Source organism: Astyanax mexicanus, chromosome 18 (assembly GCF_023375975.1).
Source record: "Astyanax mexicanus isolate ESR-SI-001 chromosome 18, AstMex3_surface, whole genome shotgun sequence".
NCBI lineage: Eukaryota > Metazoa > Chordata > Actinopteri > Characiformes > Acestrorhamphidae > Astyanax > Astyanax mexicanus.
In genome coordinates, this window is record NC_064425.1 from 13,717,277 (window position 1) to 13,745,004 (window position 27,728).

General features: G+C 38.4%; 1 protein-coding gene across 3 annotated transcripts in view; it reads right to left on the reverse strand.

Moving 5' to 3' along the window:
• Positions 1-27,728, reverse strand: part of tyw1 (tRNA-yW synthesizing protein 1 homolog (S. cerevisiae)) — an 82,967-nt gene that overhangs the window by 31,723 nt on the left and 23,516 nt on the right. For all 3 annotated transcript variants that reach the window (XM_007248656.4, XM_007248657.4, XM_007248655.4), the window contains exons 9-13: positions 26,039-26,091; positions 25,797-25,915; positions 19,610-19,719; positions 15,079-15,256; positions 11,439-11,574 (exon numbers count right to left, since the gene is read on the reverse strand). In XM_007248656.4, the coding sequence (XP_007248718.2) occupies positions 11,439-11,574; positions 15,079-15,256; positions 19,610-19,719; positions 25,797-25,915; positions 26,039-26,091 (596 nt within the window). The remainder of the gene's footprint in view (positions 1-11,438; positions 11,575-15,078; positions 15,257-19,609; positions 19,720-25,796; positions 25,916-26,038; positions 26,092-27,728) is intronic.

Below are 27,728 nucleotides of genomic sequence, written 5' to 3' on the forward strand. Positions count from 1 at the left end.
CCTGCCTGTCAATTAAAGGAAATGGTGAAAAGTGCAGGCTGTTTAATATGCACGTCTGTCCTTATCTCTGTCTGGAGTGACGCCTGTCAAATTATCAGAGCCAACAGAACATATATAATAAAATAAAGCCAGTGCTACCCGCGCCCACAGCGCTGCAGCGGAAAGGCCCCGAGGGCAAGACTTCAACCTTACCAATTTGGGTGATAATGGCTACTCATCCCTCGGTCGCCTATTATTCCACTCTGTCAATCATCTTCTCTGGAGAGCTTCTGCTGCTCTGTGGGATTTCTAAGAATAACTGACCTGCTCTGTGCCCCATTACTGCCTCTGTCCAAGGCAGCAGAGTCAGCAGTGCCTCAGCCTGAGCGCTGTGCAGTACAGCGGATTAACCAGACCGAGAGACAGAAAACAACACAGTGAGAAATATGGAAGAAGAAAAAAAAGAAAAAAAAAACAGCAGAAGAAGAAAGGAAAGACATCCTAGAGTTTCAGGACCTTCACTACATTTGCAGACAAACAGAAAAATGAGAAAAAATATGAAATAGAGACATAAAAATATCTGAGGACAGATATGACAGGAGTGTCTACAAGCTGCATGTTGATGAGTGGATGAACAGTACAAGATGAATTTACAGCAGTAGTGTGTTTTTTTATCATTTAAGTTGGTTGACGAGAGGCTATACGAAAACGGTTGAACAACACTATATACAATATTGTGGCTCTGTACTAGCAAGAACCTCAATACAGTACCAGTCAAATGTTTGGTCACACCTTCTAATTGATTGAAAGGGGCACTTAACCCCTAATTTTAGCTGACTCCACCCTCAAATTTGTCAAATTTGAAAAAAGCAAAAAAAAAAAAAAAGAGGAGTAATTTGGAAGGGGACCAGGGTGATGCATGAGTTTATGGGCGGGGCAAAAGGAAGAGCTGATTGGGCCGAGCAGTGTGACTCTGATAACAGTGTGATGCAGATGGTATTATTAGTTGATTGATTTGCATAATATGACGTGTCTGAGTACCAAAGTACACTGAAACATCATCCTCGCCTATAGCACAGTCGAACCTGAGAGGGAGCTGCAGAGACAGAAATTACCACAATATAAGTGTTTTTAAAGGTTAGGAAATGTTTTTAAAAAATTTAAGCAGGGCTGGTTTCTGTTTTATTACTTTAAAGGAACACATTACAGCTATTAAAGAAAAAAAAGTATGCTTTAGGGTTTAGTGCTTCTTCAATGTATTTTCTACATAGATTAATATTAAAGATATGAAATGTTTTAGGGACACACATGGAATTATTTTGTAAACAGTAAAAAGTGTTTCTCCTTCACATTAATTCCCTGATCTAAACCTGATGAACTGAGATGGTGATTTGAGGTGATTTGGGATGAGCTGGAGCTTCACAGTGTGAAGGAAAAGCAGCAATTATTGTTCAGCACTAGGGGTGTGACGAGACACTAATATCACGAGATGAGACACGATACTGGGTTCACGATAACGAGACGAAATGAAATTTAAAAATAAAATTAAAAAAGAAAAATGGCTTGAAAACTAGAGTTTTAAACCATTTCTAGGTCTTACATAGTGCAAACAATAAGTGCAAACCACAACCAGTCATATTATGCCTATGCTTGAAGTGCAAACAGAGACAGAACATTTTTTTAAATACAGTACAGAGCTAAGGGATTAGTACAACTGCCTGTGAAACAGTCACGTGTACGATTTACTTATAGTATTTACTAGGGCTGTGAATCCTTGGAACGGCGCTTTGTAACTGTCGCGCGGCGCTTTGTAACTGTCGCGCGGCGCTTTGTAACTGTCGCGCGGCGCTTTGTAACTGTCGCGCGGCGCTTTGTAACTGTCGCGCGGCGCTTTGTAACTGTCGCGCGGCGCTTTGTAACTGTCGCGCGGCGCTTTGTAACTGTCGCGCGGCGCTTTGTAACTGTCGCGCGGCGCTCATCTACTGTTCGTTTTTTTTTTTTTTTTTTTTTTTTTTTTCGCAAGACAGGTTAAAGCTTGACGAGAAATCTCACGAGATCTCATCACACCCCTATTCAGCACCTCCAGGAACTCCTTCAAGATGCTGAGAAAACTATTCCAGGTGACTCTCCCTCATGAAGACACTGAGATTAAAATACCAAGAGTGTGCAGATCTGTCCTCAAAGATAAATGTGCTGCTTTAAAGATTTAAAGTACAAAACTACTAAAGTATTGGTCTGTTTAACACTTTTTGTTCACTAAATAATTCCTAAAAAAACAAACACATTCTGGATATCAGTGAAATGTACTTGTTAGCACTTCGCTAATAGGGGCTAACAGAGCAGCAGAAGCTGGGTTTCAGAAGGTCTCTCAGAACTACTGTAGAATTTTTGGTTTTAGATCACTGAGTTTTAGCCTCAGGCACGCTGCCCAGAAAAGTACACAGACTGTCTGATACAAAACACACAGAGAATCCCCACAGCTCTCACACTCTGAATTTAAACTGCCCCTGGACTTTCACAATTTCACTCTCTGCTTTCATCAGGCCAATAAAGCTAAAGGCTAACAGTTAGCAACAATCATCTGTGCTCTCTGGTGTGACTTTCAGAGTTATTTCATTTAACTTTGTTTAAACAGAGTTCATACTCTTTTTAACCAATACAATTATGTGATTTATCATGACCCTTTTTCATGCCTTCACTGCAAATTCCAGTGACCATATGATATATAAAAACATCAGCATGGACATTTCACAGTTCGGTGTGTTCTGTCTCTGCATTATATTAGTCTGAATGAAGTCAGACAGCATTAAATCAGCATCAGGACATCTGAATTTTCTGTGAACTTACAGTTATAGTTGAAGCTGAAAATCCTGTCAGATTTGGACCCACGCAGCCAGCTAGCTAATGCTAAGAGACCTCATGGATTTACCCAAACATTTAATAATTTTTTAAAACAAAAATAGCTATTCTCAGTCTATTAACAAATCACAAAGATCTGGATTTCCATGATTTTCACAAAATTTCCTGGGTATTTTTATTTTTCATAACCTCGAAACTGCTATTTCTTTAATTTCCATGACTTTTTTCAGGTTTTTCATGTCTGAACCCTGTTTGAAGCTGTTAGATCAACATAAACAAGATACAAAGTGTGTAAGATGGAAAATGGAAAATATATTTTTTGTATCTTATTGTAATTGTTGGTTTTGCAAATACTTTACCAATTTTTAAATACGCAGTACTAAATTTAATTTAATACTAATACTAATACATTTAATTTTAAGTTAACAGGTAAAAATCAAAGGTAGACCAATAGGTTCATTTAGTGTTGTGTTTAAACCCAACTCACTAGATTTTTGCATCACTGTCGCTAGATCCCACTGTTTTGATTGGATATCATGGTTTAACAATGTAACAGTAGTGGAAGATTAAGCTATTCTGCTATTCATATACTGTATAATGCAAAGTAGAGGGACTTTCACTCAATTTAAACAGGTTAAACTGATTTTTACACTCTGTAATTAAAGGTATATATATATACTTGATATTTTTGATATTGATATTATTGTCTATATGATATGAATATAACACAGTACAATAAAAATGTTGATGTATTGCCCAGCTCTTAGTAGTCTATTCTCAAACAAAACCATGGAAACACAAGGATCTTCAATTCATTTCACTGTAAGCCACTTGGGCTATGCTTCAGATATCTTTCGTTTAACTGAGTTCACACAGAACAAGGGATTTCTTTCTAAAGCTGAGAAGAAGCACCTGAAAAGGATTTGAGTTCACACCTGGCCAGATTCATTCCCCAGCTCAGTAAACACGGCTCATTCATGCAGAAAATGAGAAGAGCCAAGGACATACTTAGTATGGAAGCAAGACTCCCACGTACTGTACATTAGCTTTAGAAAAAGAGAAGAAACATCCTGACATCGTTTAAGCGTGGCTGAGTGGAGTGGTAGAAACCGGAATCATCTGGACTGAATATCAATGCTTCTTTTTGGTAAGACATTGATTGCCTTTAAGTTTATTAGAGAACATCATTTACTATTATGTCTCAAACGTAATAAGCACAGAGTTTTACACCAGAACAGCCTTTAAATTTCTTTAAAAAAAACTTTCACTACTGAAAGTAGCTCCAGTATCCCAATTCGGTTTCAGAAAACCAAACTATAACTTCAACTTCTGAAGCTGAGATGGTATTTGAAGAAACAGCCTGGTCAAAACAGTCTGTTTTCTACCAAATTTCCTTCAGAAGTCCATTTCCTCATTCCCTGTTCATACGAATTCCCTGAACACTGGGAGAATGAAGACCACAATCACTGGACATCCAGGACACAGTCATCAACAAGCCAGCCACTGAGCCCAACTACTGCTAAACACACTTGGAGGAGAACACTAAGGGTGTTTCCACACCTGTAGTTGCTGGAAGTTGGGGGTCAAACTTGGTGGAGTAATTAACTTGCATCAAAAAAAATTGCATCTGTGACCAAGACAGCAAGGCTTTGTAATGTATCAAGAGCCACGGTATCCAGGGTAATGTCAGCATACCACCAAGAAGGACCAACCACATCCAACAGGATTAACTGTGGACGCTGTAAGAGGAAGCTGTCTGAAAGGGATGTTCGGGTGCTAACCCCAAGTTGTGTCCAAAAAACATAAAACCACAGCTGCCTAAATCACGGCAGAATTCAATGTGCACCTCAACTCTCCTGTTTCCACGAGAACTGTCTGTCACCACAATAAATTATTGTGCTCTAAAACCAGGTGTTTCAGTTTCATAGTCCAACCACTGCATAAATATAGCAGGTCATGTTTTAGCTTTTTAAGATGCTGAATAATTCTTTGGCTGACTGACGAGAGCAAGTGAAGTGTTGTTTCCTGTTGAAACTACTTCATTAAGAGATTATGTAACCAATCTACTCTACTTAACACAGTGTGGCAGTAGGCAGATTGACAGTGTCCTTGTTTAGTCTGTCTGTTACTAAGGACTGCTCCAACACAAAGTGACAGCAATTTTGATGGTGAGACGCCTGTGGGTAACGACCGAGTATATCTCCTCAGCTTCAGTCTCAGAGCTGTTGCTGAACTGGACATGGCTTTGAAGACCAGAGCAGCTTTAAAACCAAGTGCAGATCTAATCTACTACATCAGGCTTTTACAAACAGGCCTAATTGCTTAAAATGAATGGCTCATAAAACAGAAACGCATCAGTGAGCGTGCATTCGCTAATGCAATCCAAATTAAAATGCACAGCTTCACGCTGCAGATTAATGAAGGCGATGAGGAGAAGAGAGGAAGCTGGGTACTGGAGAGGGAGGACTGTATAAGGATGGATATGGTCCAGGCTGGTCAAAAGCTAGCCAATAGTGGCGGTTTCTTCATTAGGGAGATCGGGCGACGCCCCCCAATAGGACGAAAAGGAGGAAAAAGTGTCCAGCACATTAAACCAGTGTTAAATTAGCTGTGACTTTTCTACAAAGCATTTTTCCTTCCAAATAAGTAAAAGGTAACTTACACTAAACAGACCTATAGCAAATTGTTACATATATAATATTTAATGGTAATGCCAGGAAGCTAGGATTAGCTCTCAGCCTTGCACTGATCTCTGCTTTCCGCTTACTTGCTCATCTCTTCTTGTGAAGTTCACCTTCCTAATCACCGTCTATGTCTACAGTACCCATCTCAGTGCATCCCTAACAAGAACAGTGGCCGCCCACGCTGCACGTCTCTGCAGAACTTCAGATCTTCATCTCACTGCCTGCCTTTCCTACTGCCTAATCAGCTTTCAGAGAGCAGACAATAATGCAGATATACAGTAATGGGCAAAGCACAGCACTCCCCACCATGTATTACATTACCAGCAAAACAATAAACCAGCTGGGTGATCTGCATTACCATAATTATACCAAACACACATATACAATACAGCAACAAAGCAGTAATAAACCAAAGGAAACGTCTGCATTTCCTCAGACAAACAGCAGTGCTTCAATTAATTACAACACTATAAAGCTGCAGGAGCTCAGGAGAAAAGGGTAACACTTTATTTAAAGGGTATCTACCTAGGAGGTTTATAACACGTTAAAAAAAACTGAATAATATATTTATAAATAAGCATTTTTGCATTATTTATGAACTGTTTATTCCATTACTCACAGCATGACGAGATGCTTTATGAAATAAATTATATTGTATTGATAAAACCTGTGATTAACTGAGCATTTGTTTTTTTAGTTTATTCTATAAACTACAAACAATATTTCTCCCAAATTCCAAAAACAAATATTGTGATTTAGAGCATTTATTTGCAGAAAATGAGAAATAGCTGAAATAACAAAAAAGGTGCAGAGCTTTCAGACCTCAAACAATGCAAAGAAAAAAAGATCATATTCATAGAGTTTTACGAGTTTAAAAATCAATATTTTGTGGAATAACCCTGTTTTTTTATCACAGTTTTTTTTTAATGCATCTTTAATGCTTCTCCTCCACCAGTCTTACACACTGCTTTTGGATAACGTTATGCCTTTACTCCTGGTGCAAAAATTCAAGCAGTTCAGCTTGGTTTGATGGCTTGTGATCATCCATCTTCCTCTTGATTATATTCTGGAGGTTTTCAATTTGGTAAAATCAAGGAAAACCATCATCATTAAGTGGTCCTTTTTTTTTTTCCACAGCTACGCCATGCTTAATTGACTGGTGCGCTATAGATCCCTAAAATAGGGCCCATAGTCTTGTACCGCCTTCATACAACCTGTAACTGCTTTTCTTTTCTTTTTATTTACTTTTTTCATTTATTTGGTCCTTTTATTTATTCTTAATACAGACATACAAAAAAGCTAATCACTGGCATTTTAATTATGGCTATAAATCCAGCAGTAACATTAGTTAACATTCCAGATTTAAGACAGACAGTAGGTATCCTGTGTAAATAGCCATTCTGTTGTGGCTTTTACGGCTCAGATTATTGGTGTTAAGAGTTCCCTCCCACTGGTTTCACAGCCAGGCTAGTTTTCAAGGTCATTAAGCCAGACAGGGAAAGGGAAAGTGGTTGGCGCCGGCTGGCTGCTTTCTAGGAATGCCCTAATAAAGGTAATTGAATTAGCTGTTGAGAGATAGGAGCGGCAGTGCTATTCTGATGGAGAAGCTGTGTGGTTCGTCCGGGCAAAACTGTAGGCTGATTTATCCCAGAGCTTCAGAAAGCTGGATGTGGGTCACTCCCACTCCCTCATCGAGAAGATTTCCCAGACTGAAACGTGAGCTGAAATTTGCATCACAGCCAGCTTGGACTCTGCTAGAATACCAGAGCTGATGAGACACTCAAGACTGATCCTCAACAGGCTGTTAAATGTAGGGCTGCACGATATTGGGGAAAAAATTACATGTCAGATGTTCTTTTTCCAAAGATATATATCGCAATATTAAACAATGCATGGTCCATGACGTCACAAGCCCCGCCCCCACTCGCGCACTGTCTCACGTCCAGACCAATCAAGAGCTGAGTCAGCGCCGAGCACTCGGAAACAGCAAAACCGAGGAAAACAGCAAAACAACAGTAATCGGCCCTTTAATCAGGCACTTAAATGGCTTTCTAAAAGGTAAGGTTTTCTCAGATTAAAGCGGGAATTCAGCTGTAACTCGAAATGCAAAACTGTGCTGGACTGTGCTCAGCTTTCGACACGTGCGTTTACAAGCACGTGCCCAACCATGTGGATGGAGGCCTTGCGTTAACCTTGTGTGTACTCCTGCTTCCCCCCACGCTCTCTCTCCTACCCCCTCGCGCTTCTCAGGCAGCAGCAGCCTGTCACAGACACAGAGACAGGGCTGTGTATCTACTGCTTGTGTCAAGAATCAAAGCATGACAACATGACGTGTTTGATTTAATTGCATTTAGTGACGTCACACGTCCTGCGATGTGACTATTGTGCATGCGCACATCGCAATGATGATGCTTAAACCATATATAGAGCAGCCCTAATTAAATCTGATGTGATTTACACCAGCACACACTGCTGAAGAATCATCGTCTAATGGTTTATATACAATCATGAAACCTCAGACTCCAGACTGTCAAGGAGTGACTCTGTCAATGGCGTCAGGCCATCTGGATACACTTCCTTTTCTCATTCAATGTGTTTTTCTAACTTTTTGTTATATTTTCACATTGTAAAATTAATATTAAAGACTATATTCAAGCTCTACAGGAACACATGCAGAATTATTCTATAAAAAATGTTTTATAATTTACAGATTTGCACACTGGCATTTTAATCTCAGTGTCTTTATGAGGGAGAGTCACCTGGAATAGTTTTCTCAGCGTCTTAAAGGAGTTCCTGGAGGTGCTGAACAATAGTTGCTGTTTTTTCTTCATGCTGTGAAGCTCCAGCTCATCCCAAATCACCTCAAATCACCGTCTCAGTTCATCAGGTTTAGATCAGGGTAGCGTTGGGCGATAAAACGATATGGATAGTTATCGAGGAAAATATATTTTGTACCTTGTACCCACCTGGCAAGTTGTGGACATCCTAGTGTCTGTCCACAAGGCTCTGAGCCTGCTAGTGATTTTGGCCATAACTCCCTTATACTGTCTCTTATGAGTAAAAAAAAAAACCTGTAGCCGAAAGTGATTTGATTTATATCGTGATACATATCAATATCAGCTGATAAGGAAAACTATATCGTGATAAGATTTTTTTTCCATATCGCCCAGCCCTAGATCAGGGGATCCTTAACTGTTTTTAAGTCTTTACTATTAATGTACAATGTAGAAAATAAATTAAATAACAACTCTGAGCTTGCGTTCCTATTGCCCCACAAATTCATTATTTCTTTTTCTGACTTTCAAAATTTTTGAAAGCTCTTGCCCGACACAGCACATCCCAGCTTTAAAATCAGCCAGACCTGAGTGGGCTGGTTTGCGGATGTAGAAAGCTGATAAACAGCAGGCTGAAATAGGATACATTTACTGAAGTGACAGGAAGTCATGTACAGGGGATCAGCCACCTGCTGTGGCTACATTAGTTCCTCCTAACATCACCTGAGCCTCCTACACCTCAAGCCACTCACTGTTGCTGCTGCTGCTGCTGCTGATGTAGACTTTAGGCAGCATCCGGCTTTGAGCACCATCAAAACAGAGCTACTGTTACTGATGAACTCTTGCTCTTACTTTCCTCTAGTGGTCCTGATGAGAGCCAGTTTCATCATAATAATGTTTTTGGTGGGTTTTTTTTTTCATGACTGCACTTAAAGATACTTTCAACATGCTTAAAATGTATTAATTTATTTTTTGTCATATTTTTCTTTACTTATTTAAGTACCGGTAGTTCTTGCCATAATATGGATTAAAACATTACTATATTACAAATTGGGCTATTCACTGTATACCAAATCCACCTCTTCACAACTTTACTATATAACTGATGCTCTCAAACACATTAAGAGGAAAAAAAAAGTTCAAGTAATCAACTCTTGAGGAGTTCAGCACAGCTGTTAACTGAAAGCCTGAATTCCAGGTGACTTTACCTAAAGTGACTTCATGAGGAACTTTACAGACTGGCAGTAACTTCAGATCAATTCCAGAGCTTCATAGGGTTTAGTATTTATAGTGACTTTCCACTGTCTGATGTGAATTTCAGGAATAATGATTGAGTTTCAGTGTAGAAGAGAAAACCCTGATCTTACTCTAAAGCTCAGTCATTTAGAGCAGAGACATAATAATCTATAAAAGATCACTGCGACTCGCAGACCATAAAAATCTATCAGAAAGCGAGCAAGAGGGCACGGACTCGGACGGATTTCACATTTTAAACAGCGTACTCTGAAAGTCTTCATCTATTATTTACAGTGTCTGTCCAGACTTGAACAAATCCCAAATTACTTCAGTAACCTTGCAGACGCTGCTGGACCTCCTCAAACTGAGAGAGCAAGTCTCTGCAATAGCAATACGATTTTAAACATGCAAAACCCAGCATGTTAAAACTTCCTCCAGGCTACTAAATCCTTTAAACTCTCACCATCAAATAACACAACACTGCATTTTACTCTCAAAGCACTAAATACATATTTATAATAAATACTAAATCTTTTACATAAGTGCTTCGGGGTCACAAAGGTGACGCAAAAAGAAAGGTGCGCTTCTAAAGAACCTCATAGTAGAATAGTCCAAAAGAATGTAAGTATGTGTCAATATGTGCTCAGTTAAACCTAGGAGGATAGTAATTTCCGGTTGAGAGTATGCTGTGAGTGATTGGCTATCATTTCTCACCAGTGTGTGTTGAGTTTAATGTAATTGTAAGTGTCCTGCTGTGCCTTGAGTGTCAAAGAAGGAGCTATGTAAATGTAATTGTAAGTAAGTAAAGAAGTAGGGACTTGAACCCAGGACCCCAGTGCTGAAAAACTAATTGTGCATTCTAAATAACCGATAGTGTATACAAAACAATTCATAGTGGATACTATTCTATAAAATAATTAATAGTGGATATAAAATAATTAATTTTGCATACTAAGTAATTTATAGCAGATGCTTTATATTTCATAGAGGATACTGAATATTTTATAGTACACAATCCTTGAAGTTTTGAAAAAGTTTAATGATTTCTTTTGGAGACTATTCTACAAGGTTTGACTGCAGCTCTAACAATTTCAGACAATCTAGAAAGCAGGTTTTAACAGCTTTAAACAATTAAAAGTGTTAAAAATGAATTGTAAATTTTCCAACAGAATACACAATAAGAGAACAATGGGTGAACCCCAGGTGGACGCTGGTTTCCGGTTGAGAGTAGGCTGTGCATAATTGGCTCACTGGTGTGTGTTGAGTGTGTGTATAATGTAATTATAAGCATACTTGAGTGCCTTGAGTTGCAAAAATGTATTATGTAAGGATAATTGTAAGTAAGTAAACCTGTTTATAAAAAATTGCTAACTTGTTACACGCTGTCTATTTAAGATTTTATACTAACCAGAACTAGCATCAAATCCACATAGCCTTGGTTTCAGAGGAAGTCCCGAAAGATACTGGAGTGGCTTTTACAGTTGCCTAACTTCAATATTTTTACAACTGATACTAAATAATTGATAGTGTATACTTATACATACTAAGTAATTGATATTTTATACAAATTTTGCATACTTTCTAGTGGATCCTAAATATTTTGGTATACACAATAAATACAGTCTTGAAATCTTAAAAATCTGTAAAAGTAACAATCTAAAAATTTTGAAGACTATTCTTTAAAGTTTTACCGCAGCTCAAATCGTTTCAGAAGCTCAGGTATAACATCATTTAAACAATTAAAAACTATTAAAAACGAACTGCACATTTCCCAATAGAGTTCACAGTAAGATCAGAATGGAACAGTGTGTTCCACTGTGTTAAATCCAGTTAGATGTCAGTAAGAGGATGTGCTGCTGGCTGACCGTGAGCAGAGATCAGTGCTGGTGAAGTGCAGGGTGCTCACCTTCTCACCGAGGGCCCTCAGACTGTCCAGGAATCTCTGCCAGAAATCTTTAAAGAGCGGACGGTCAATTTTCTTCAGACTGTCTTTAGTGCTGGCATCTACACTGACGTACAGCTGGGTAACTGGCACCAGGCTCCTGCAGAGACAGAGAGAGATATTACACTAGATTCAGTCATCGCTCATCCATTAAAGAGACTGAGATTCTGCCAACTGCCTCTAATTTACTGAGTATTTTGGAAAGTAAATGATGTACTTTACTAAAAAAGTAAAGAAAGTGTATCTGTATATTTCCAATATTCTACAGTAAACAGGTTTTACAGTGTAAAGCACAAGCTCTACTGGTACTGTGAGCTAATTGGTTGGTTGGTGACCAGATGCCGGAGTTACAGCCTGAGCACAGGTTTAGAACTGCATTTTAAATCCTTACAACATGATTTCTGCTGTACTGAAACATTTGATGTAATTATAAAATTATCAGATATTCAAAAAACTTGGATTCTATTAATTTGCTTCATAGTAAACCCATTCATTTTTAATCACTTCAAGTGGGTATTCTCCTCTCTGGAGATTCTCTGGCATAGATGGGTAGATGGCGCTCTCTCTCCCCATATCACTAAAAGGGTGATGCTGATCAGCACAAGGCGTCTGTGAGATGATGTATCGGAACTGATGCATCGCTGCGCTTTCCTCCAAGTGCTACTCAACAATGCTGCATCAGCAGCAGCTTGAAAAGTAGCGGTGGCAGACTTCACATGTGTCGGAGAAGGCATGTGCTAGTCTTCACCCTCCTGGTGTGTTGGGGCATCACTGGTGATAGGGAGAGTCCTAATGAGTGGGTTGGGTAATTGGCTGTGCAAAATTAGGGAGAAAATAGGAAAAATTTAAAAATAAAATTATGAAAAAAAAAAAAGAAAAAATGCTTAAAGTGCACTTTAGTGTCTTCATTTTCCCAGTAGCATTAAGGTGTACACCATATGTTCATCAATATGTAAAGTAGTACACTGACAATATACAGTACTTCAAGTGTATTAAAAAAGGCGTTTAAAAAGCACATACTTGAATCTACTTAAGTTTGCAGAAGTTGTACGAAAAAGCACTCAAAATTTAATACTTGTATGTTGTGTTTAAATTGAGCTTAATTACAACTGAAATATACCTAAGTTGCCAAGAGTTGTTCCAAAATAGTAGATTTAATAAGTATATATAATAATAATAAAAAAAAAAACATTTCCATTTTAAAGTATACTTAATAATTATTATTATTATTTTTTTTAAAAACAAGGGATGGTGTCGCTAGTTTTCATTTGCATTTCTTGTGGTGTGTTCTTGTGATAAACATGTTTTTGGAGAGCAGCCAGGTGAGTCTGCGATTTCTCATAGTGAAAAATTGTGTAACTTGTGACCCTGTGTCGCTAATCAGTCACTAAACTAAAGGACTCAAAGCGTTGCAAAGTGTGAACAGAGCAGTGCATCGACTGTGCACTCCTGTTTTTAGATGCAGATGTAGAGTTATAACCTGGTTTCTTTTCTACCAGCAGAAACCCATCCCAGCATGCAGCAGAGACAGCCCGCTATCCGTAAACCCAAACGCAGCATGAATGGAGCAGAGCGTGCTCCTCTCTGACCCAGCTTTCATTCAGAGCGGGAGGTGACGTGGTCCCGCTGACGTGTTGAACTGAAGTGAGGATTTATTTTTCCATTTAGCTGCACAAGGACAGAAAGAAAGAGGGAACTGATGGAATGAGGAAAAATACAAAACACTAACTGTAGCAGCAGCAGGAACAGGGCAGAGGAGGGGCAGTCATTTGCAATTCTGGGGGCGATTACTGCTTATCAGCGGCGTCCCAGCCTGAGCCAAGCTTCTAAAGAGCGAGTGTAGCTGTGGCGGGACTTGAAACGGGAAGACCTGATGCAGCTTCAGCTTCAGTGTACTCTGACACGAGGTATTTACTGAGCTGCAGACTGAGGGAGGTGTTCTACAGGCTCTGTGTCAAAACCAGCGCTGGGGGTTTGAGTGACTGAAGATCCATACAGGTGCAAATAAACAAGAAATAAACAAATGAACCTCAAAACTGAATTTCACCTGGAATCACTTCTCTTTTTTAAATAATTTATTTTCCCCTAATGTGGAAGGACAATTCCAAAAGCTTCATTCATGTGATATCTCCAATCACTCGCTAAGCTTCAAACACAAGGAAGGTGAAGACTAGTACATGCCCCCTCCAATCCTCTGTTTAAACCCAGCACCATTTGGTCCAGTGAAAACGAAGTCTGGTTGGTTTGTACTCTTAATCCATTTCGATTGAACAGGTGTAAACAGTAATCACACTCAGATCATCAGGTGCAGACCATCTCATGGTTCATACACAATTTAACCATTACATGATTGGTACAAATCCATGATTTTTTCATGACTTTTCCATGTCTTTAAGGCAAATTTTCATGACCATACGACTTTTAAAACATCAGTGCAGACATGGACAATAAAACCGAAAATCAACTAAAACGATAAATTAAAATTGATTATAGTAAGGCTTAAAATGAATCAAATAAAATGTTGACACACAATCTTAAATAAAAAAAAAATGTACGTGTCAGATCCTAAGAGCTTCACTGTGTATTGGTTGATATATTGGTTCGCTCAAAATAGATTTTCTCCATCGATAAACTGAAACACAAACATTTGTTGACTTTTCCAAAACTTATCCAGGCCTGGAAAATGGTCATTTTCAAATTGTTTTCATGACCATATAAACCCTGCCATCTAGTCGAGGTGGTCTCGGTCCGGTCCTAAACGAACTTTGGAGCGCTTTGCTTGTGGTGAAAAAGTGATTGTTACTCCTATTTCAACTCAGCTTGTTCTCATTCCGGCTTCTCATCGTTCAATAAAACCCCTATCCAGATAAATCCCTCCATCCAGATAGAGTGAATCTGATTGTGATTGGATGTAGAAAAGTATAAACATATACCATTCCGACACCCTATTGGTTTATACTGTGATCCATCACACCTGTACACGTCACGCCCCGCCCCCACACACACTCCAGCAAGAACATAGCAGATGTATGTAGTCTAGAATGAAGATGATTCGTGCAGAGACTCAAGAGAACTCCAGACAAACTCCAGTCCAACTAAGCTTCTTCAATATATTTACATTCTACTAAAATACATTAATTTACAATCAGCATATATGCAGCTGAAACAGGGAGCCTAGTGCATCCCAAATTTATAAACATTTATCGACCTTTTAAAATGCAAACATAGAAAACATAGTAGTGATTTTCGACTGGCTGTTTAACACCACCATAAAACTGATGAGGCTACATGCATATATAATATATCATCATTAAAAGGCAAAAAATGGGTAAACAGAGAAGTCCAGCTTTTGAAAAGATCATAAACTTTGTTTTCTGAGCATTTTAGACTTTATAGTCTTTATAGTCTCAACAAAGCAGTTTTAATGACTCTTACGCAGTATGAAGCTCTACCACTGTCTATACTACAGAGGATGCGCAAGTGTAAATAATAGTATCGTTCTCATGAAAAAAGTGAAAATCATTTAGAAAAAGAGAAAACACCATGGGTCCCAGGACTGAGCCCTGCTGGACACCTAGTATACACGAAACATACTGAAACCCACCTGATCTCCTCAGGAAACTGTGCATTGGTAACCAGGAAACTGGAGATGTGGCGCTGGTGGAGGAGGCGCAGGAAGGCGTTGATCTCTGGGTACATGATGGGCTCACCCACCAGAGACAGAGCACAGTGTTTCACAGTCAGGCCTTCTTCAAAACGCTCAGGACGTACACCCGGCACACCTGGTGCAGAACCAAACACACGGCCAATCAGAGAACAAGACAAAGCAATTCCAGAATAACTCTCCAAACAACCTTCAATCTACTTTTTTCTATATTTACAGACTCAGAGGTGTAAAGTACAGCTGCCTTTCACTGCAATTACAGCTGCAAGTCTTTTGGGGTTTGTCTACCAGCTTTGCACATCTAGAGACTGAGATTTTTGCTCATTCTTCTTTACAAAACAGCTCAAGCTCATCCAGGTTGGATAGAGAGCATCTGTGAACAGTAATTTTCATGTCTTGCCACAGAAGATCAATGGGATTTAGGTCGTTTAGGACTTTGACTGGACCGTTCTAACACATTAATACTCTTTAATCTAAATCTAATCTAAATTCTACTGTAGCTCTGGCTTTATGTTTAGGGTCATTGTCTTTCTGGAAGGTGAATCTCCTTCTCAGTCTCAAGTCTTTTACAGCTTCCAACAGGTTTTCTTATTCTAGGATTGCCCTGTATTTATCTCCATCCATTTCACCATCAACTCTGACCAGTTTCCCTGTCCCTGTTACTTTTTCACCATTTAGGCCAAAAAGTTCAACTTTGGTCTCATCTGTACACAGAACCTTCTTACACGTTTGCTGTCTTAATACATGATTTGTGGCTACAAACAGCAATTAGCACTTCTTTCTTTCAAAAATGTTTTTTTTTCTTGATACTCTTTCAAAAAAGGCCAGCTGTAAAGAGTACACGGCTTACAGGCTTGTAGATTCTCCTGATTCACCAGAGTTGTTGATTTCTGCAGCTCCTCCAGAGTGACCATGGGCCTCTGGGCTGCTTCTCTGACCAGTGCTCTTCTTGCTCGATCTGTCAGTTTGGGTGAAGCATGGCCATGTCTTGGTAGCTTTATATAAACAGTTGTAGAACACTTTTTCAGGTTCATTTTTGAATGATGGATTGAACAGTGCTGCTTAGGACGCTCAAAGCTTGGAATATGTTTTCATAACCCAACCCTGCTTTAAACATCTCCACAACTTTATCTGTAATCTGTCTGATGAGTTCCTTAGTCTTCATGATCGTTGTTTGTTCACTAGTGTTCTCTACCAAACCACTGAGGCCCTCACAGAACAGGTGTATTTATACTGAGACTAAATTACACACAGCTCTAACTAATTAGGTGACTTCTGAAGGAAATTAATTGCACTCGGTTTCAGAGTATGAATACTTTTGCAAGCCACTGTATTTAGCTCTATCTCTGGGCTTTAGCAGACAATGAATACACAACAAAGGATGACTAACCAAACATTATGACAAGAAAAGGCCAGAACAGTACACAGACATCAAAAAAGAAGCCAAAAAGAACCGCGGAGCGAAAGCGAAAGTGACATTTGTCTTGAAAACAGATAGAAATCTTCCTGATGCAGCACCGGAACATTCTCCTCCTGTTCTTTTGTTTTATTCTTGCTTTTATCATGCCTCTAGATTTAAAAGGGACCTGGCACTGATACAGGTACAGCACAGTGTGTTCCTGGCCTGTAGGTGACAGGAACTTTAGGTATTGCAGCTACACTTTTAAACAAACAGAGTTTAAATCTTATATATTCTTAAGTCTTAAATATTTAATTTTTCATTAATTGCATTTATCACAAACATAAAAGCAAACCATTTATGATCACTTGGTCTTTTTAAGGATCCATCTTTGGCTACAAGCACACAGCAAATACATTTCTCATCAAATCTAATTTATTTCCAGTTTTATTTCATATTATCTAATCCCCACCTCTATTATTAATCCTTTATTCCACTCTTCATTTAATCTCTTAAATACTTACTAATGTAACTGTGTTTGTAAGCCCACACTGTGGGACTATGACTATAAGTTTCTGCTTAGTACACCAGTGATGACTTTCTGTTTTTAGTTTCATCATTATAATGTTGTTGGTGGTCTTTGTGGTGACTGCACTTGAGGATACTTTCAAATCTGGTGAGATTCTTCTTTTTGGATTGACTGATTTATTTTTTTCCCCGCATTTAATTTTTTTTTTAACTAAGGTAGTTCTTGCCATAATAACAATTAGAACATTACTCGAATAGGGCTATACCAACTCTACCTCTTCACAACTTTACAACTGATTCTCTCAAACACATTAAGAGACAAGAAATTATTGTAATTAAATCTTGATGAGGCACAGCTGTTAACTGAAAGCCATTCCAGGTGACTCTACCTGGAATGCAGAGATATGCAAAGCTGACATCTGACTTTGAAGAATCTTAAATATAAAACATGTGCCCAACTATATACAGCTCTGGAAAAAAAACTTAAAACAATTAAAAATGATGAGTTTCTCTGATTTTGCCCAATAGAAAATCCTCTGGAATACAATCAAGAGGAAGATGGATGATCACAAGCCATCAAACCAAGCTGAATTTGCACCAGGAGTAAAGCAGCATAAAGTTATCCAAAAGCAGTGTGTAAGACTGTTGGAGGAGAACATGCCAAGATGCGTGAAAACTGCGATTGAAATTATTGAGTTATTGAGTTATTCCACCAAATATTGATTTCTGATCTCTTAAAACTTTATTAATATGAACTTGTTTTCTTTGCATTATTTGAGGTTGTGAAGCTCTGAATCTTTTTTGTTATTTCAGCCTTTTCTCATTTTCTGCAAATAAATGCTCTAAATGGCAATATTTTAATTTGGAATTTGGGAGAAATGTGGTCTGTAGTTTATAGAATAAAACAACAATGGTCTCTAAGTTTTTTTTTTTTTAGAGCTGTATATAAGAAGATATAACAGGATAACAAGCAGAATAACATTCATTCAATTCACTAGCCAACTTTTCCCAGATCAGGCAGACGGCTTCAGCTTCTTTTCTTCAGTCTGTAGCTCATCAGTATGTGCTGGAAAAGACAGTAATAAAAAAAAGTCTTCCCCAAATCCTGAGAACTTGTCTACTCTCACTGTCAGCTCACGGTTTTGACACCAATGAGGATATGTACCATGTACTCAAATCACAGCTCTACTGTCGCCTTCTGCCTGTGAATGAACTCTGGGAAATGAGCTCTCTATTCATCTGCAGACCATCAGAGCTGATTCCACCACAGAGCAAATCCCCTAATACTGTTAAAGGTGATGGGTCCAACAGTAATCTAAAGCTTCTGACAGCCAGGGGAATGACACGGCACGAACAGATAAATTAGACTCGCTCTCATTACACTGGTTCAGTCAGAGCCTCGTCTGAACTCTGGATTCATAAACTCTCACAGTCTCATAGAAACCGTCTGGGACCTGGACGGGAAGTGTTATTAAATATACCAATTTCCAAACTTAACTAACTGTACTATCTGTTTTAATATTAAAGCATCGCAATACTTATAATTACACTTATATAACGCATTTTTACAAACCTTTTATCTTGTAATATTACCACTTTAATCTCATAATATTCTGAACTTATTCTCATAATATTGCAACATTAATCTTGTCATATTATATCTTTAATCTTGTAATATTGTGACTTTAATCTCGTAATATTACGACTTTAATATTGCAACCTTAATATCTTAATATTACAACTTTTTTCTTTAATCACTGAGTATTTCGACTTTATTATCTAAATTTTAAGACTTCTTGTTCTCATAATTTTACAACTTTATTCTCAAAATATTATGACTATAATCTCGTAATATTACAATTTTAATCTTGTAATATTACAACTTTAATATCTTAATATTATGGCTTTATTCTTTAATCCCATAGTATTCTGACTTTATTCTCTAAATTGTAAGACTTTGTTCTCATAATTTTACAACTTTATTCTCTAAATATTATGACTTTAATCTCGTGATATTACAAGTTAAACTTGTAACATTACAACTTCATCTTAATATGACTTTATTTTTTAATCTCATAAAATTACATCTTTATTTAAATTATAACTTTATTTACAACTTTATTCTCTGAATTTTAAGACTTTGTTTTCAAAATAATAATATTACAACTTTAATCTCGTAATACTACTACTATATTCTCAGGAAATTACGATTTTATTCTCGTAAATATTGCGTCTTTAATCTCATTATATTATAACTTTGATATCTTAATATGATTTTTTTTATCTCATAATATTACGACTTTATTCTCTAAATATTATGACTTTTTTCTCTTAAATTTACGACTATATTATCTGAATATTATGACTTTATTCTCATAAGCTTGTCTTTTTTCTCGAAATATTATTATTATTATTATTATTTTTTTTTTTTTATTCTTAAAGTGAACTGTTTTATTTTTAAAGAGTGGCCGTTAAGCGCTGTTATAAATGAAAATCTGACTAAAAGGTATGAGAGTGTAACTGTAAAGTGTAAGCGAGAGTTACCTCTGAACTGACGGATCATGTTCTGGTGGTTCTCCACTGCCTCCTGTAGGATCTTCTCAGCCGGGTCCATCTTCCAGCGCCACTCGGTGCCCACCGGGTTTGTGTGGTGTCTGCAGTGAGGGGGAAACAGAGAGAACACTGCTGTGAGAGAGGAAAACTCTCCATGCTCTACAGTCACCCTCACCTGCCCCCCAGCACCTGCAAATTAGCTTCCTGTGACCCTTTCAGAACCGCTCACATCACGGAAAAGGGCACCGATGCCAGGTATGGTGGATCACCCCTGCGTTTTCGCTTCTTATAGAAGAGTCGTGTGGAGAATCGCAGCACAGTGAAAAATCACATTTACACAACGTTCACCTTTACACAACTGTATTCACACAGAGTCTAAAAGCGGAGAGAGTGCCCAGTTGTAGTGCAGAAAATGGGCCAAAGAGTCTAAAAGCGGAGAGGGTGCGCAGTTGTAGTGCAGAAAAATGGGCCAAAGAGTCTAAAAGCGGAGAGAGTGCACAGTTGTAGTGCAGAAAAATGGGCCAAAGAGTCTAAAAGCGAAGAGGGTGCGCAGTTGTAGCACAGAAAAATGGGCCAAAGAGTCTAAAAGCGGAAAGGGTGTAATAGATAAACACACGGACTGAAATACAATGGTGGAAATACAATGTCCTGTTTTGATTAGCATCATAACCCTATTTCCTCTACTGGCAGAAAATAAACTATAGGTTTATAAACCTATACAGGGTCTGGTGTTTGGTCTGGCAGAGAGTTTGGAGAGAAAGCCCACTCTCATTTTCTATTACAGCCTGACCTCAGACCAGGTCCTAACACACAATCACAAAAATAATTTGTTACAAACATCTTCGACTCTCCATTATTACAGCACTGAACCAGGGAGCATGCTCAGTAGAGAACAAAAACTCTCATGAATTCTTATCACATCGTTTGTTCGGTCTAACAGAACACATGGTCAAAAATAAGATATGAATCCAATCTTGGACCAAACAACAAAAGGTCCAAGTCCAGATACAAAAGGTTCTTTAAGTGATGCAACAGAGCAACTGTAGCAACAATAATGCACAGCTTGTATGGGTGTCAGTGGGGTGGGGTGGGCAGAACACTGTTCTACTGGGTGTTCCACAGCCTGGTATCCTGGGGGAAGAAGCTGTCTTGGAACCGGCTGGTTCTGCTTCTCAAGCTTCTGAGCCTCCTTCCACTCGACAGCTGTGAGAACAGGGAGTGGCTTGGATGGGAGGGGATGATCCTTCTGGATTTCCTTGGGCAGCGGTTATAGTGGCATTTGTTAGCTCTGCTGTGTTGCTGTGCTAATAGCTACTCACTGTAGAAGCTGAAATGTGCACTTTCAAGAGGGGTATCCAATTAGTGGGGTTCAAAGTCTTTATTCTCTTTCCTCCTCTAGATGCACTAGTCTTAAACATTCTACAAATATGTGAGTTTGATTCAGAAATGACAAAAAAAGATGCCAGATGCTGTGAACAAGGAACTTTTCACTCAGCAACTCCTTAACAGAGCTCCTGTAACCTCAAACTCCCAAATATGATTAGAGATATATTAGAAGTTTGCCATTTGCCTGTTTTGGGTGAAACTATACCAGCCTATATCGATACATAGCTGATTGATCTTGCAATTTCCACTCTCCTAACAACTACAATATGAATTAGTCATCAGATTTGAGCAACATCTTGCGATAATGATCCTGATAACGAGCTGTAAAGCCATAGCATGAAATATTCAAGCATTTCAATAATTAGACATTTCCTGACCTACAGTGAATGAACTCCACGGCTCCCGCTGGCTTCATATCTGCCATAATCATTACTCTTCACTTCAACAGCTTCCAAAGTTGTAGAGCTGCTTTTTGCCTGCAGGCTTAAAAGCTTTTCCTCTAATTCCTCCCCTCCCCATTCCCATTTACTCTTACAAAAAAAAAAAGAAAACAGGAGATGCAGCATGGCCTCAAACACACTCCACAAGAGCTCTCATCATATTCATTTTCTCAAGTGTCCCTCTTAACCAAATTAACCTTCTAAAACAAAGTTCAGAAACCTTCAACCCCACTCCCAGTCTCACCTCTCAGAAACAAGAACCGAACAAGGAATGAATCATCACTGAATTCTGTAAGGCCTAATCCCATTTCATCCCTTGACCCTACCTCTTATCCCTACCCTTTACCCCTACCCCTACCCCTTACCCCTCTGTGCTCGCCAAGGAATAGGGGTGTCCCGATTCTTGTTAGGCTTTAGTAGTAGGGGAATAGATAGGGCTTGTTAGCCCTTCATGCAAATATTCTTCAGATGCACACTTCAAACGAAGGGGTGCGAGAATCCGTGCTAGAATCACTGGTAAGAAACCCACAAATGTAAATATTTTTCTTGTTAAAGGTGACAATTAGCACTATATTACCATAGTTTAATGTGTAGTTCAATGTTTTATGGTCAAATTCTTCATTATATTTACATTTAAGGCATTTAGCAGACACCCTTATCCAGAGCGACTTAAACAGTGCTTCGTTGTTTACTTTAAAATATCCATAGCTAGTTTGTAGAGGATCAAGAGATACACCAAGCTTGATAATGTTTAGAACCCTAAGAGATTTTTTTTTCTTATTATTTATTTATTATTTATGTTTATAACAAGCAGAAAAAAGATTGCTAGTAGTTTGTCTCAGTAGCTAGCTAGCTAGCTAACTTTCCCATTCCACCTTAAATGGTGCAATAGATGGTAGTGTCTGCAACATTTATGGTGGAACGGAAAAATACAATAAAATAAAAGTTAATTTTAGAAACAATAAGGAATGCACAATAATAATTCATTTCTGCACCACCTCCCCCCTTTCTGAAGACATACAATAAAACACTGAATTTAACTAGTTAACCAGCAGCTTGGTTACTGATTTTTTGAGCTCCTGATGATGTATCGGGTGCTTGAAAGATTGCCCCAATCCTTAGGGGAGGATTTCACCCCTATCCCTTTAACTCTGTTCCAAGGGGAAGGGTTACACTTGAAAACAAGGGGTAGGGGTAAGTGGGTAGAGCCAAGGGGTGAAATGGGATTGGGCCTAAAAGTCCTCAGAATGTTAAGCTATTTTATTACACTATTTCACTTCGAGGGCATGTAAGGATGTGCCCAGCGCCTGATGAACCAAATGAAAACTAGATTAACTGGCTGAGGCAAAGCGGTCCCTACGACCGGGCTGCAAAATTGGCTCGACACGCTTATGACAGGATCCAATAGCCCCATGCCTTTCAGAAAGAACCATGAAAATAGAATGGCTTTGAAGCATTAAAAACGCTACTCTTTTACAATGTCCACAAGCCATAAAATTGCTGATTCGTTGATAGGGAGCATTTAATGAAAATTGGTAGGCACTCTAAAAAAGCACACAGCCTCATAAAGTCCCACTTGGAGTCTCCATAACAGCTGCTTATTCCAGACTACAGACCTAAAGCTACAACTGCAATCAAAAAATGATTTAACCCTCATCAAAAAATGGGTTTAATAACAAACTTTTGAAACCTTTAAAAGTAACTGTATAAAAGCTATCAAATGATATTTTTTTTAATCACTCAACACTAACACAACAACTAATATAACACGTGATTTCTCCAAACTCTACATGAAATGCCACATTTAATAACTACTGTAGTATCAGTAGTGTTTTAAATCTTTAAAACAAGCATCTTCAGGCTTTAGTACATTCCACTTTAGCTTTTAAAATCTGCTTCAAGCAGGCTTTAAAGCCATACAGCAGCTTCCAGGAGCTTTTCTAAAGAATTTTAGCCTCCAGTTCACTAATGTGTTCACTAAAATTGTCTATAGACTTTAAGTCAGGCAACTGTGGCAGCCACTCCAGAATCTTCCAGGACTTCTTCTGAAACCTGACCTTTGTAGACTTTCATGCATTGTTGTGTGTAATGGCCAAATCTCAGCTTCCTCAGATGGTGTGAGGTTTTGATACTAGAGATGAACAATAATTTTAATATTGAGTCGATATTAAGAGTGAAAACTCATCCAAGTAAGTCATCACTTATCACACGAGACGATTCGCTATTTAGTTCACGAGATGATATTTTTAAACAAAACTTTTTAATTATTTCAAAGTTAATCTATATGATTGAATCTAACAAAATAAAAAAAATTAAGGTGAATTTTCTAAACATTTTGTAAGTAATCATCTTGTAATGGATGTCAAACTGTGTTTACTCTGATTATGAATGATGTATGATTTATCATATGCATTAAAATACAGAACAGTATGTAAGTACTGCAGCTGGTTTTCCTTATCTCACAAGTCTCCTCAGACCTTCATAACTATCGTCACAATCCACCAAGTGAGGGTTCTGTATTTAACTGGCAACCCTGAATGAAATATGGAGAGTGAGAGTAAATACTGTAGTTAAGCTGGAACAGACCAGCGTTTCTGTTTTCCACCATAATGATCAAACCTTTGTTTTGGTTACCTGTGCACAAGTCGCGCGAGACACATTTAACACCACTAGTGAAAACTGTTTGTTTCAATCATCTCTACATAGAGGTTTAAGGTCTGCCACCATGCTCAACTACATGCTCACCATTGGTACCTATAGGTGCTTTCCCTCAGATTACACAACCTGCCGGGTTTATAGAACCTTTGTCTTTGAACCGCCACCACCATCAGGTAGGTCAAGACATCTCCGAGGCGTAAGGTCGTCATCTTAGATAGAGTCTTCAGAGGAGATCTGGATATTCTACGTGACAGTCTTCCCCCGAGTCCTGCCTAGAAGAAAAGCTGCTCCTTCACTCCAGTCAGGAAGAAACTTGCGTGCAAACTCGTGTCGTATTCAACACTGTCAACATGAATCAGTGCTGCTGCGTCTACCTCTGCACCTCCATTTAGCTGAGCCATTCACTGCAGATGTTTGCAGGAAGTTTCTGAAGAGTCTATTTGTGGCCTGCGGCAGCATCACCCACAGTCGGTGTCGGTGATAATGACACGGAGGAGGGCTTCAAGTCCTCTGGGGCTGGGACGTGTATTGATTAAACTGTGGCATGAATGCAAGGTGAAAATCTGTAAGGTGAAGATGACTGCAAACAGAGCTGCATATCTAAACCATGTAGCAAAGATGCACCACAATTCTCAACAATTCTCAGTATTTTTACCTTAAACGTATAGCTTCAAAACCGTAATCACTGGTAATAAAGAGCTTCTCTGCTAACTGCACTAGGAGCATGAATAACAGGGCAACTTATGAAAAGTTCTCACAATATACCCATGATACCCATGATAACAATGATAAGAGGATACTGTGATTCTGCAATACTTCACGCCATCTGTGTTATTGAAGAGAATAAAATACTCATAATTAAGCAAATAACAGGAATTATGGATTTATTTGTGTCAATAATCATAATAATGACAATAAAAATCTAACAGAAGAAGAAGAAGAAGAAGAAGAAGAAGAAGACAGAAGGAGGAAGAAGAAGAAGACAGAAGAAGAAGAAGAAGAGAAGAAGACAGAAGAAGAAGAAGAGAAGAAGACAGAAGGAGGAAGAAGAAGAAGAAGAAGACAGAAGAAGAAGAAGAAGAGAAGAAGACAGAAGAAGAAGAAGAGAAGAAGACAGAAGGAGGAAGAAGAAGAAGAAGAAGACAGAAGAAGAAGGAAGATGACAGAGGGAAGAAGAAGAAGTAGAAGAAGAAGAAGAAAAAGGAGGAGAAGGAAGATGACAGAGGGAAGAACAAGAAGAAGAAGAAGAAGAAGAAGAAGAAGAAGAAGGAGGAGAAGGAAGATGACAGAGGGAAGAAGAAGAAGATGACAGAGGGAAGAAGAAGAAGAAGAAAAAGAAGAAGAAAATGCTAAAAGGTTTAAAGGTTTTGCTTAAAATATTAATTTTCCAATCTAATATTTATTACAAAATGTCACAAATAGATACATCAGTTAATTGAATTTAATTACATTTACTGAATACACAAATATATTTATAGAAATATATTTATAGAAATATTTTTCTACATTACTGTAAAACAGCACATCCTTTACATTATATCATGATATATATTTTTAATAAATACATAAAAATGCTTCAAAAATGACAGGAAATAAAAGCTTTGCATTTTGCAAGTTGCAAAAAATAAATATATATGCTCACTGGTGGGTGAGCTGGGTGTGCTGGTCAGTGTAAATGTAAAATAGTGGCTTACCTCCAGCAGAAAACACACTTGTTGGCACAGGCCAAACTTGGCGTGGTCTCCATACAGCGATGAGACTCTATCCCATAGAACGTATGCTTATAGCATCCTCCTCTGCCTCTCAGCATTGACTGATTAAAAACACAAAGCAACATTTTACTAATCAAATCAATTAATACTTTTATTATACATTATTAGTATAATTTATAATGAAAGCCCAAAGGAAGGAAAATGAAAGTTCCAAGTCCCTCTACCTTGGTCCAGCGACAAAGCTTCACTCCAGAGTGACTTCCAATTAATTTGTATCCTGTTAAATAAAATAAATAAATATGATGAGGCAATAAAGAAAAAAAAACAGATCTAGACACAAAAACACCAGTTCACTTGAAGGGACACTACAAAACCAAACCCAAAAAAAAACGTTTTAAAAAATGTAAAAATGTAAACAGACAGCTCAGCATGCTTGGAGGAGAGCACTAACTTCCAGTTCTGTTAGATTGGCTTGCATCACGATGAATGATAAGGAAGAGTAATTTGAATCGTGTATTTATCACAGGAAATGTCAGATATGGCTCTTGCAAATAATACAACCAAAAGATGAGGGGAAAAAGGAAAGTTGGAACACTGTGCAAAAACAGAATGCAATGCTTTGCAAATCTCATATTTTATTCACAATAGAACTGAGAAAACATATCATATGCTGAAAGGGAGACAACATGAACTCGTTTTGAATTGATGGCAGCAACACACCTTAAACAAAAGGGACAAAAATGCTGCAATAGGAGGGACTTGCAACTGACTCTTCACACTTTAAACATTTTAAAAAATATCACACAGTGCAATATCCAATATCCAATATATATTAAAAATCAGAACATTATAATCAACCCAGTCCAGCTACTGAGTACTGCTGTCACTGAAGAGCCAGAGACGAGAGGCTTCTTCAGGACTAAATCTAATATCTCCTGCAGAAACACAGAGTCTTGATTATATGAAGGCTGGCAGATCTAAACTCCGCCCGGGGAACCAGACTCTCGACCCAACAGACTGTCTGATGTCGGCACATCAAACAGCATACTTCTACTGGACTTCTCTAATCATCTATCATTACTGGCAGCCCTCCATATCAGATCAGAGTAAATGCAGAATTATTAAACACGCTTAATACGTGTAGTTCTACAGTATGAGCCGGCTAAAGCATCAGATACCCAGCAGGCAAAGCAAAAACCCACAGTTTATGTAAATACAATAAGATGAGTTAGTATACTAAGAAGAGTAGGCTACAAACTAATCATCTGGAGCCCTTTTTTCTCTTGTATTTTATTTGGAGAACTTAACATCTACACATCTACAAAACTCCCTCCTGTCTGTTTAATCTCCTGATAGCCGATGAGGCCGCAGTGGTTAGAGATTTAATAGAGTTTCTCTGCCGGACGGCACAGTTTGCACAGGGTCACAGATCAGGGAGAAGTGCTAAAAGCTCAGTGAGAGGACTTCTAAGCTGCTCAGATACTGAGGGTTATCCAATTTAAACAAATCAAGTAGTGAATACACAGAAATCAAATGTGTCTTTCTTTAAATGTCTCCTTCTGCTAAAATCCACTTTTTCTTGTTCTTTTGTATATGTATGCTGCATATGAAACTGTTTCTCAGCCTCCACTGCAGTAGCTAAGAAAAGAGAATCCTCAGAAATACGAGATGATCAGAGAGACGTGAAGGTGTCGACGTCAACCAGTGACTTCATGGCCTCGCCCACCTCAGCTCAGGACCACCCCCAGGCATCGCTAAACCCAGGCTACAGCATTAGGAGCTATAGCTAATTTGGAGCTAACAGCTCTGTTTACAACTTCTGATTACAGAGCTAGTTAGCACTAGCTATCTTTGGTAAGTAACTATAGGTTTAAATTGGATTTCCAGTTAAGTGTGCTTTTTACAGAGACCTTA